General features: G+C 47.6%; 1 protein-coding gene across 1 annotated transcript in view; it reads left to right on the forward strand.

Moving 5' to 3' along the window:
* nckap1 (NCK-associated protein 1) overlaps nucleotides 1-11,247 on the forward strand; it is a 40,411-nt gene extending 29,164 nt beyond the window's left edge. The window contains exons 27-31 of the mRNA XM_080740942.1: nucleotides 258-351; nucleotides 7,448-7,564; nucleotides 8,136-8,245; nucleotides 9,257-9,346; nucleotides 10,134-11,247. Coding sequence (XP_080597068.1) covers nucleotides 258-351; nucleotides 7,448-7,564; nucleotides 8,136-8,245; nucleotides 9,257-9,346; nucleotides 10,134-10,250 — 528 coding nt within the window. The 3' untranslated portion in view covers nucleotides 10,251-11,247. The remainder of the gene's footprint in view (nucleotides 1-257; nucleotides 352-7,447; nucleotides 7,565-8,135; nucleotides 8,246-9,256; nucleotides 9,347-10,133) is intronic.
* Nucleotides 11,248-12,223: the final 976 nt, after the last annotated feature.

Genomic DNA, 12,223 nt, shown 5'->3' on the forward strand with positions numbered 1-12,223 from the left:
ATTTTGAAACTGGTGCCTGGGAGATCTTGTCAATCCTGCTCTGCTCTTCTACGACTGTCTTTCTCACCCATTTACACACACCCTTATTGTTAGTTCCATTTCATGAATGATTTCACGTATTTCCACTTAAGACCAACTACACATGATAAAGTGGCCTGGACATTTTCACTCTGTCCACTTTGGCATATAGGCATTCAACATTCATCATGTGACAACATCCACTTTGTTCAGGGTTATTAAATTTGCTTTTGTTACAGGTGGCCATGAACGTCTATGAGCTGTCATCAGCAGCAGGTTTGCCATGTGAGATCGACCCTGCCCTTGTGGTGGCACTGTCCTCACAGAAGAGTGGTGAGATACACACACATGCACACACACACACACACACACACACACACACACACACAAACACACATCATCATACCCCATAACCTCTTTCTCTTAAAGATGGGGTGCCATGATTTTCCCCTCTATAAAACATGATTATCTACTATTATGATTATACTAGGAGGAAGAATCTTTCCAACAAAGTGTACAGAAAGAGTTAAAATGATGTTCTATTTCATACCTCCTAACCGCCAGAGGGCGGTGTATGAACACCGTGGATAAACATCACGCGCTTGCGCAGAGGTCGAATTCTAATAACAACATAGTCACCCGTGACCCTGTGTGCCTGTGCGTGAGCACGTACACTGCCTACATAGGCAGGACGCACACAAGGACCTCCCTCTTTCATCTTTTCGCCTAGAGCGCAGGTCGACACAGCAGATGCGTTGGAGTCTCGATAACCTAAACCTATATGGTACGGTGGGAGCTGCGGTTTTCGCCCTCCTAGAGACTACGTGGACTGCAAGGTTTACCCTGTTCAAGATGGGACTGAAAGCAGTACGGTAAGTAACGGCTGATGATAGCCAATTGCTAATATACTAGCGTCGAGAGTGGTCTTCGCTCCATAAAGCTAGTTGTATTGTATTGTGAGTTTGTGACCCACGTGTGTAGCACGTCTGCCGTTCACTATAGCGTCGATAGTGGTCTTCGCTACATAGCTATTGGTGAACCCTGCAAGGCAGCAGTGTGTTGGTGTATGGTTGTTTAGCGATAGCGCTATTAGCCTAACCAGCGTGGGTCTGCGGCTAACGTTGGCATAGAGAGCGGTGTTCGCTCCACAAGCTAACGTTAACGGTCGCTTGTTTACAGCGTTGCACAGCACACGGTGCTGGCATTTAAAAGCGTGTAGCATAGAGAGCGGTCTTCGCTCCACAAGCTAACGTTAGCTGTCGCTTGTTTACAGCGTTGCACAGCACACGGTGCTGGCATTTAAAAGCGTGTAGCATCAGAGAGCGGTGTTCGTTCCTTCGCTACAGTTAAAGCTGCTATAATCACCAGTCATGCAGAACGCATGTGCCCGGTGCGCCGCCGCTTTGGATATGGAGGATGGTCATGACTGGTGCCCGCGCTGTCTCGGCATTGACCATCTGAGGCAAGCCTTGACGACGGAGGCGTGCACGAATTGCAGCTGCATGGCCTTGGATGCGAGGAAGGCACGGCTGGCGACGGCTGAGGGCAGGGACATGCCTCCATCAGGCATGCCAGTCTTGAGCCCAGTGAGGGGGCTTTCTAAGAGCAAGCGCTCCCATAGTAAGGACGCATTGGCCAAGAAGGCAGGCGCCAAGAAGGGCCGTCGTGAAACGGCTGGTGGGGAAGGTGCAGGTGCGAAAAAGGTGCGTCAGGAGGACCAGCAACCCCCGTCGCACACGGTGGACTCACTGGCCGCTGAGTTTGCTCAGATTAAGGCCCTGCTCTATAACCTGCAGCCCCGTACCCCTACCACCGGTGCTGCTACCGTAGGGCCCCAACGCCATGCTAGGCAGCTGGGCCTGGACCATGCTGCAGCATGGGCTGCTGGTTTGGAGGACGTCCTGTCTATATCGGCCTCAGACTCTCTCTTCACAAATGAGGTTTCATATCATGAGGAGCCAGTTGGAGAGGCCCCTCGCTCTGAGTCGGGCTCACAGGGGTCAGGAGCAAGTACTGCTACTACTGCAACCAAGGAGGACCTTCAGCTGGCCCTGTCGCGGCTGGGCATTGAGGTCTCTACTGAAGGGCCCCAGCTTTCCAATGAATTCTTCAGGCATAGGCCGGATCCAGTTTTCTCTGTGCCGCCTTCGAGGGCTTTCATTGCGGAGCTGCAATCATGCTGGGCAGATCCCAGGTCTAATCGTCATCCATCGCAAGACCGCAGGGCCATGGGTGCCATGGCTGACGCGGCACAGTTTGGCTTGGACCATATGCCAGCGGTGGAGAATTCAATCGCTTCCCTGGTGGTGTCACCAGAGGAGGCCCTTAGTCAGGATCCTAAATGTCCACTGGCCCAATGCAGACTGACGGATGAGTACATCACCAAGGCTTATGAGTCAGCAGCTCAGGTGGCGCGTGTGGGGAATTCGATGTCCCACCTTGTCCTGGCCCTGGACAAGTCTCTTGTGGCGGCGGGGGCGGATGCGGCAACACAGAGCCTGAGTGAGGCTTCACTCAGGGCCTTTGCCTACATGGCTAAGGACCTGGGAAGGGTTATGTCCACCTTGACCTTGGCTCGTCGCCAGGTCTGGCTTGCTCAGGCCCCTGTGTCAGCGCAGTGCAGGAAGAAGCTCTGCAAGCTGCCTGTTGCCCCAGGCCAGATTTTTGGGCCCTCAGCTCAAGAGGCCCTGGACCGCTGCCTTGAGGTGAAGAAGTACAGGCGTCAGTTCGCAGACTTGTGCCGGGAACCCGCACGGCAGTCAAGGCGCACGGGCACTCAACGCTCAGCATCTGGTGGTCAGAGCGCTTCATCATCGGCGGCTAGAGACTCTTCGTTTCGGCACGACCAGCCCCAACGAGCGCCCCCACAGCCCTCTTTTAGGGAGCCCAGAGGTAGGGCTCCCAGGCGTGGGGGCGGCCGATCATCCAAATCATTCAAGGGCCGGGGGAGTCGAGCGTGACTCCCCCGACCCGGGCCCCAGCCGGTTCACCCCAGAACATCTAAGCCGCTGGGAAGCCCTAACTTCGGACCCCTGGGTACTTTCCACCATATCCGGAGGATACAGGATTCAGTTCAGACGTCGGCCCCCAGCATTCACCGGGGTGAGGATGACCGTGGTCGACGATCCGCTGAGGTCTCAGGCCCTCAGACAGGAAATTACAGAGCTCCTAGTGAAGGATGCCATAGAGAGTGTACCTGGTTCAGCAAGGCTAAGAGGGTTCTACTCAAATTATTTTCTTATCCCAAAGAAGGATGGCACACTTCGGCCAATCCTCGATCTCAGGAATCTGAACCAATTCCTGAAGACTTTTCATTTCAAGATGTTGCGCCCAGTGGACGTTATCCAAGCTGTGGCAGCAAAGGACTGGTTCACCAGTATAGATTTAAAAGATGCTTATTTTCACGTGCCAATAGCACCAGACCACAGACAGTTCCTCCGGTTCGCCTTCGAGGGTCAGGCATACCAGTTCCGGGTCCTTCCGTTTGGCCTCTCTCTCAGCCCCCGGGTCTTCACCAGGTTCGTAGCGGCGGCGCTGGCCCCGCTCCAGGACAGAGGGATGCGGATTCTCCCGTACCTCGACGATTGGCTGGTGTGCGCGTCGACTCGAGGACAGGTACTCAGCGACACATCGGCCCTCTTGAACCATGTGGCGCAACTGGGGCTCACAGTGAACCTCACCAAGAGCTCCTTGACTCCCAGTCAGGAAACTGTATTCATTGGAATCGCCCTCAACTCCGTTTCAATGATGGCCTGCCCCTCTCCACGGCGAGTGGACAGCATCCTGGAGCTTGTGTCTCATGTGCGGAGAAGCACCACGCTCGAGTATGGACTGCTCCTCAGGCTGCTGGGTTTACTGATATCGGTATCCAGGCTTGTACCTCTTGGGCTCCTGTCAGTGCGGCCTCTGCAGGTGTGGGTCAACGGCTTGGGCCTCGACCCCGTGTGGGATCAGGAGAGTCTGGTGACGATCTCCAGTCATCACCGTCGGTTGCTGGAGCCGTGGAGGAGAAGGGAGAGACTGTGCCGGGGCGTGCCCGTGGGGGCACTACCCTCCCGCCGGGAGTTGGTGGTGACGGACGCTTCCCTGTCAGGCTGGGGAGCCTTATGGGAGCACAGGGCAGTCAGAGGGTGCTGGGGCCCTCAGGAGAGGCGACTACACATAAATGTGCTGGAACTCCGGGCAGTGTACTTGGCCCTCAAATACTTCCTTCCTGCCTTGGAGGGGAGGCATGTCCTTGTCAAGTCGGACAACGTAGCAACGGTGTACCACGTGAACCATCAGGGTGGCATCAGATCCAAGGAGTGTCTGCTGGAGGCCCAGAGGCTCCTCAAGTGGGCTTTTCCTCGCCTTCGCAGTCTCCGGGCAGTGCACCTACCGGGAGTCTGCAACCAGGCAGCGGATTTGCTGTCCCGTCAGGATCCTCCACCGGGGGAGTGGAGATTGAACCCGGCCGTGGTCCAACGGATCTGGGAAAAGTACGGCAAGGCAGAGGTGGATCTCTTTGCCTCAAGCGAGTCAACGCACTGCCAGCAGTGGTTCTCCCTGTCGGATCCAGCCTGTCCATTGGGACAGGACGCGTTCGCTCACCCATGGCCGCCAGGCCTCTTATATGCGTTCCCTCCTTTGCCCATGCTCACGCTGACACTTCACAGGATAGCCACAGGCAGTCACACAGTGCTGCTGGTGGCTCCTTACTGGCCAGGGAGGATCTGGTTCCCCATGATCAGGCGGCTTCTCATTGGAACGCCTTGGCCCCTCCCGTCGAGGCAGGATCTCCTGTCACAGGTGCAGGGCCGTATTTGGCATCCCCAGCCAGATCGCCTTCAGCTCCATGTCTGGCCCCTGAGGGGCCAGGGTCTCTGCTAGAGTCCTGCGATGAGGCAGTTGTCCAGACCCTGCTCAACGCTCATGCGCCCTCCACAAGAGCGCTTTATGCAAACAGGTGGAAGCTGTTCTGCAAGTGGTGCGAGTCTCAACACGAGGATCCGGTCAGGTGCTCTGTGCAGAGACTGCTACGGTATCTTCAGACGTTGCTGGTCAAGGGGCTCTCGTCCTCTACTATGAAAGTGTATGTTGCTGCCATCTCAGCTCGGCATGTGCTGGTGGACGGTCGGACGCTGGGGTCTCATCCGCTGGTCAGTCGATTTCTGAAGGCAGTGCTCAGATTGCACCCCCCGCACGTGGCTAGAGTGCCCTCGTGGGACTTGCCTATGGTCCTGGAAGCCTTATGTTCTCCGCCGTTTGAGCCGCTGGAGCAGGCTGGTCTCAAGTGGCTGTCTGCTAAAACCGCCTTTCTCCTTGCCATCACGTCTGCCAAGCGAGTAGGGGAACTCCATGCCCTATCTGTCGCTATGGACTGTTTGAGGTGGTCCTCGGATGGCTCTGGGGTTACCATGTGGCCCAACCCCTCTTTCCTGCCGAAAAGGATTTCAGCCTTTCACGTCAACCAGCCTGTCACTCTGACAGCTTATGCTGCGCACCCAGGGGCGGAGGGGTCGAGTCATGATGTGCGATTGTGTCCCATTCGGGCCCTGAGGCAGTACATTGACAGCACGATGGCGTTTCGGAAGTCGGATGCTCTCTTCCTCTGCTATGGAGGGCACAGGAAGGGACATGCTCTGTCCAAGCAACGTCTTGCTCACTGGATCATTGATGCCGTTTTGCAGGCTTATGAGCGGAAGTGGCTGCCGGCTCCTCCAGTGAAGTGCCATTCCACCAGGAAGGTGTCTACCTCCTGGGCGGCACTGAAGGGCGTGCCACTGATGGATATCTGTGCGGCGGCAACATGGGCTTCCCCCTCTACGTTCGCCCGCTTCTACCGGGTGAATGTTGCTGCCCCTCGACTGGTCCAGATGGCTGTGTTGTCGGCCTCCTCGACCTGTAACTGATGGTTGGTGAGTGCAGGTTCCTCGTGACCATGTTGATATACGTTATCCACGGTGTTCATACACCGCCCTCTGGCGGTTAGGAGGTATGAAATAGAACGAGAGTTATGCATATAACTATGGTTCTATGAATACCGGATAACCGCCAGAGATGTCTGTCACTCGGAATCCCAGACGAAAAGATTTTCACGAGGGAGGTCCTTGTGTGCGTCCTGCCTATGTAGGCAGTGTACGTGCTCACGCACAGGCACACAGGGTCACGGGTGACTATGTTGTTATTAGAATTCGACCTCTGCGCAAGCGCGTGATGTTTATCCACGGTGTTCATACACCGCCCTCTGGCGGTTATCCGGTATTCATAGAACCATAGTTATATGCATAACTCTCGTTTTAATGTGGCCACACCCACCAGTTCATTGGTATGCGTGGTTGTCATGGTGGGTGGTGACCCACCTGAAGTTAGCCACACCCACATGTGTTGGGTGAATGGTAATTAGGGGAGGGGTTGATTCTAAGATGTAATAGAGCATCGCAGTTGAAGCCCCACCCCGTCCTCACTCTGGTGTCGGAAGCGTTTTCCGCATTCATTTCTTCCATAGACATTTCATAAAGTATTTATTTAAACGTTTTTAAGCCTTGGACAAAGCCACCTCGGCTGGAGAGGAATCATGACAATAGTCACATTTTTTTGAATGCAAAGATTAATTAGAAAGCTGAAAAAAGGGCAGGGTACAAGACTGTGTACATCATTATTTTTAAAATTGCGGAAACTACACTCCCAGAATGCATTGCGAATGACACTCTTGTTTCCTGAAATATAGCCCTTAAATCACGCTCAGTTTAGTTATCCAGGCCAGCATATGGCCTGAAATGTAGTGATTGTCATCTCTGTGGACGCTCTTATCGTCATCCTTAACATAGTGCATCATATTTGTAAAAGAAAGACGATCGCTCACGGAGTTCTGCTGAAGTGCAATAATCCTCCGGGAAGACAGGGGGCAGTAGCTACTTCCGCGGTAACAGCAAGATATGTGAAAGAAGAAGAAGCTAGACCAATCACAGACGTCGATTACATGTTTAGCAGTATGGGAAATGCAGTTCTTCTCCGTGCGATCTTGATTAAAACGTGTTTTTATAAAACTAGAGTGATTGCATACATACTCGAGGGTTATATAGAACCATTTTACAACCACCAGCCTAGTGGTAAGTGTACATTGAATTGCTACGACTTTGTGGCTGATAATGAAAAACCCTATGGTGAAAATGAATGGAAAATGGACTTCCGACACCTCACTGCGATGTTCTATAAGTATGGGTGTTTTTGGAACGGCACGTCTGACCCAGCAGGTGGCATCCTCCAGCTAAAAACCCAAATAAAAAGAGAATGCATAATTTCTCATAACAACCACACCAGGGGGTCTAATGAAGTACTGTCAACCAAAACCAGAAAAAGTACAAAACTATGGCACCACCTCTTTAAGATATTTTTTTCTTGATGTTCCATGTTTGCATTCGGTCTTATTTTGTGTGTGTTTTTATAGAGAACATCAGTCCAGAGGAGGAGTATAAGATTGCTTGCCTGCTCATGGTGTTTGTGGCTGTTTCCTTGCCAACACTAGCCAGCAATGTGATGTCCCAGTACAGCCCTGCTATCGAAGGTATTTAATGTGATGTTCCATTACAGCCCTGCTATCGAAGGCATTTACTATTTAATGTGACAAAATAGGACTGGACATTGAAAGCCATATGCAACAGTGCTTGGCATCGACTGCAGACATACAACCCATAAAAATAAATTTGTAGACATTTTCTACCGATGCTGGCGACAGGACTACTCATACATACACACTCGGATGTTGGAATGGCAGGCACAGCTGTATCAAAAAATATCAAGTATCAAAAATGTATCATTCAATTGAATCTCCCCATTGACTTACATTGTATGGTGAAACAGGTCTCAAAGTGACTCTTTTAGCTCTTTTTGAAAACCAGTGGAAGTCAGTGGGGAGGCTATTTTTGATTACAAACTCCAAATACAGAAATACACAACCCAAACATCCGCCAAAGTGTAATTTTGATTAAGATAAAAAAAAAAAAAGAATAGGCTGGAAGTTGAAACCTCTCGTCATTTTTTTTTAAATATTGCTTTACGTATGTTTTATGTTCTCGACACTGTAAAGAACTTAAAGCTGCATTCAAATAAACAATAACTTATCTTTATTGTTGCAGGTCACTGTAACAACATCCACTGCCTGGCTAAAGCCATTAACCAGATCGCTGCAGCTCTGTTTACCATCCACAAAGGAAGCATAGAGGACCGCCTAAAAGAGTTCCTGGCTGTAAGATACACACACACACACACACACACACACACACACACACACACACACACAATGCTTAGTGCATTTAATGTCATAATCGACGCTTCGCTAAGCCCCATCCACTCCACTCTGCCAGGCAATGGTCTGGCAAGCTCTGCTTCTCACCCATTGACCTCCATATAAATAGTCGCTCATTTCAGGAGCAAGAGTCCTGCTGAAGGAGCAACATTTTTTGCAAGTTCCTGACAATGTGCAGGTCTTTTTCTTTGATGTCACTATCAGAGATCTCCTTCTGAATAGGAGCAAGAGCTTCAAAATATCTTCTAAATCCAGTCAACAAGGCCTGCAGTACGCTATGCACTGGGAAAATGTGCATGACATTATTTCATTCAAGTAAAACACACAGGGAAATGTTAGAGGGCATAATCTGGACAGGTGAGTCGTGTAACTTTCCTGGTGTTAAGCTGGGTATACAGCCTTGCAGTGCAGATTTCAGCTTAGGAAAAGGGGTGAAATGCACCCTCTGACTGTTTGCGTGGAATCTGTTGCTGGTTCAAGTCACCATCATGTTATCGTGGTATTTCTTTCCTATTCTTGCTATTATGCAGCAAATGATTTTGTGTGTGCGGGCGAAATAACAACTATGACAGGTGATGGAAGCTTGCCAGACCATATGCCAATTTAGCAACGGTTGCTAAACTAGCATTGGGCAATCGATTTTAGGGTGGGATTTAGAGAAAGGTCCATTGAGTCAATTAGTCATTATTACTGGGTGTGGGTGACTTCACCGATTTATAAACTGAATCATAGTTATTTTATTGTTTTTGTTTTTATTGTATGAAATGTCATAATTGTATATCGCTCATGACCTAAATAAACTTTAACTAGCTAACTAACTAACCTTAAGATCATTATAACTCATTTGTATATAGACGCATACATGGCCCACATGAACTGGCTCCACTGCAAGCATGAATTAAATAAAATAAAATGTATTTGTGTAACACAAGTCAATTTGTCATTTATTAGCTGGCATCATCCAGTCTACTGAAGATTGGTCAGGAGACAGACAAGATGACAACACGCAACCGAGAATCTGTCTACCTGCTGCTAGATATGGTGAGTGAGAGATAGACAGAAAAGAGAGCTTGTTGAGAGATATTGTATTTTTAACAGTTGTTTCTGTGTTCTACAGAGTACAGTAGTAATTCCTTTGACTTAGTGTAGTCATTTTGATACCTGTTTTGCTATACAATAAGTAGCACAAGCGATTGTGAACAAAGATTAAATAAAAAAAACTAAAAAAACAGACAAAAAATATAAATAAAATAAGAAAACAATAAAATAATTATTCTGATACCGATGCCTACCGATACAGAAATGCCTCTGATACTGCTGTGCTTAAAATGCGATCTAATACGGTATGTCATTTGTTGCTAGAGTTAGGCTGGTGTGAAAATGTTCAAACCAGTTTTTATCGAGCATAGTCTCACGTTGCCAGACTATCTGAGATCTCTGCCTACCTCTGGTGACATCTAAATGAAGCTCCTAAAACTGAATTGGTTCTTTAATGCTGTTTTAAAAAATAAAACTCCCAATTGTTTCCATAAAGACTTTAGGGCGGCGCTTCATATTGCGATATGATTGGTTTCCAAATCAGTGGGCATAGTTTTGTTAGTGGCAGTTCTGAGAACTGCACTAAATGTATACCATTACAATGAACGAATGTGCTTCTTTTGAGTACTCACACAGAAGCAACCGATAAAGGCAACTAGACTATACAAACCAGTTCAACATTTCTTTAAATAAGGGTGGAACATTTGTATCTACTGGTTTAGAAAATTCCTATATACCGTAAAGACTATAACATATTCTGGTTACACTAATTATATAATGTGTGTTTCAGATTGTCCAGGAGTCTCCATTCCTCACTATGGACCTACTGGAATCCTGCTTCCCCTACGTTCTCCTCCGTAACGCCTACCATGCTGTCTACAAACAGAGCATCAGTGCTAATGCATAGAGACAGACACACACACACACACACACACACACACACACACAATCTATAAACAGAGCATCAGTGCATAGACACATACACACTCACACTACTACTACGCTGTCTACAAACAGCATCAGAGATGAAGCATACAGTAGGCGCACACACACACACACACACACACACACACACACACACACACACACACACACACACACACACACACACACACACACACACACACACACACACACACACACACACACACACATCTACCATGCTGTACCAATGTATTTGTGCTGTGGCATGGACATGCACAATATTATTTGTCTATGTGACAGTATTCTAGTGATACATACACTATGCACAGATTACACACACAGTCTATAAACAGCATCAGCAGATAAACGTACATACATCCCACACACCACAAACACATTTGAACATTAAACATTTAGGACAACACAACATGCACTCGACACACACTACCCTGCTGGTTACAAACACACCACAAATATTTAAACGCACACCTATACTCAACAGCCCCTACTGTTCAAAAACATTATCGGTTTGTGAGTGCAATCAAACCAACACTAAAAACATTACTGTGTAAACACTATGATATGCACACGTGATGCATGAGTAAGTGCAAACCATCTGCGGCACAACATAAGACATAAAATTCAATCAGACACTGAACACAATAAACACTAACAAACACACACACACACACACACACACACACACACACACTAGCTGGATAGACCTGGGGGAACATTCTTTTTCTTCCTCATGTTGCTGTGGACCATAACCATTGCAGCATGTATACATTTTGTTAGTTTAAAAGAACAAAAAGTATATATATATATATAAATATATATATAAATGATGTTACTAAAATATTCCATTATCTGACAAAAACTATTTGATTTTTCCAGTCTGAGCTGACAAGTGTATTATTTGTGGTGACGGATTCCCATGTTTTCTCTTTGGAAAGGAAATGATTTTTTTGATGTAATATTGGGGTTTTGCTTGGCGGGGGGGGGGGGGGGGGGTGATGTATAATGATAACTGTTGATAATGAAAGACATGTTAATATAAGTACACTTACAAACGTAACGGACACAAATCTTTCAACATTTCATGATAAAAACATGGTGATGTTTTACTTTTTTTTCTAGCTAGTGGTAACAACAAATTTTGTGGTTAAAAATGTGTATTCTACTTTGATGTGAAGCTGAACTTGTCTGTTTTTACAGTTTATGTTAATGTTTTTATGACGATGAATATTATTTTCCAAATGTGTTGACACTAAACCTGTGCATCAAGGCAGATTAATAGAGTGATGTTACTGGCTCAACTGATTCAGTGACTGCTTGCTTTCAGATTCTACAGACGGTCTATATGTAGTGACAGTCCAATGTCCCATACTGTATACTGCAAATACTACAGTTGTAGAGACAGTAGAGGCCCCCCATTCTACTATAATGTAGAGAAGAAAAAAAGGGAAATCAAATCGCAAATTTATCTTGAAAAATAACCGGTTTGCCAGATCATTGATTCCACAATCTGGGAAGCTGAAATGTTTTCAAAACCTTCAGCACACTCGCTTCTCATAGCATCATATTTTGTCACATACCCTTTATTTGCCTTGGTTGGGTTGGGCGGGGAGATAAAAGGACAGAGCAGGTGATACTTGAACAAATATCATCTGATAATTTATCGCCCTATAGGCCTAGGGTTTATATGCTGAGGTGATAATCTGTTTAATATACTGAGCAAACTAATGCCGTTGAACACTAATAGGACATCAAGTGCCTTGCACAAGGGCAACTGGGCAAGTTGTTTAGGAATGGGAAGAGTTTGTCATTCTTGATTCACTTTGAATTATTCTGCCCATCCAGATAATTGTACAGGCATCCTTTACAATTTAGGCTTTTAGCAGATGTTATTACATAGGTTATTGCCTCAAATACTGTAGTTCTTCTTGCCATTCT

Source organism: Nannobrachium achirus (genome assembly GCF_963921795.1).
Source record: "Nannobrachium achirus genome assembly, chromosome: 13".
Lineage (NCBI taxonomy): Eukaryota > Metazoa > Chordata > Actinopteri > Myctophiformes > Myctophidae > Nannobrachium > Nannobrachium achirus.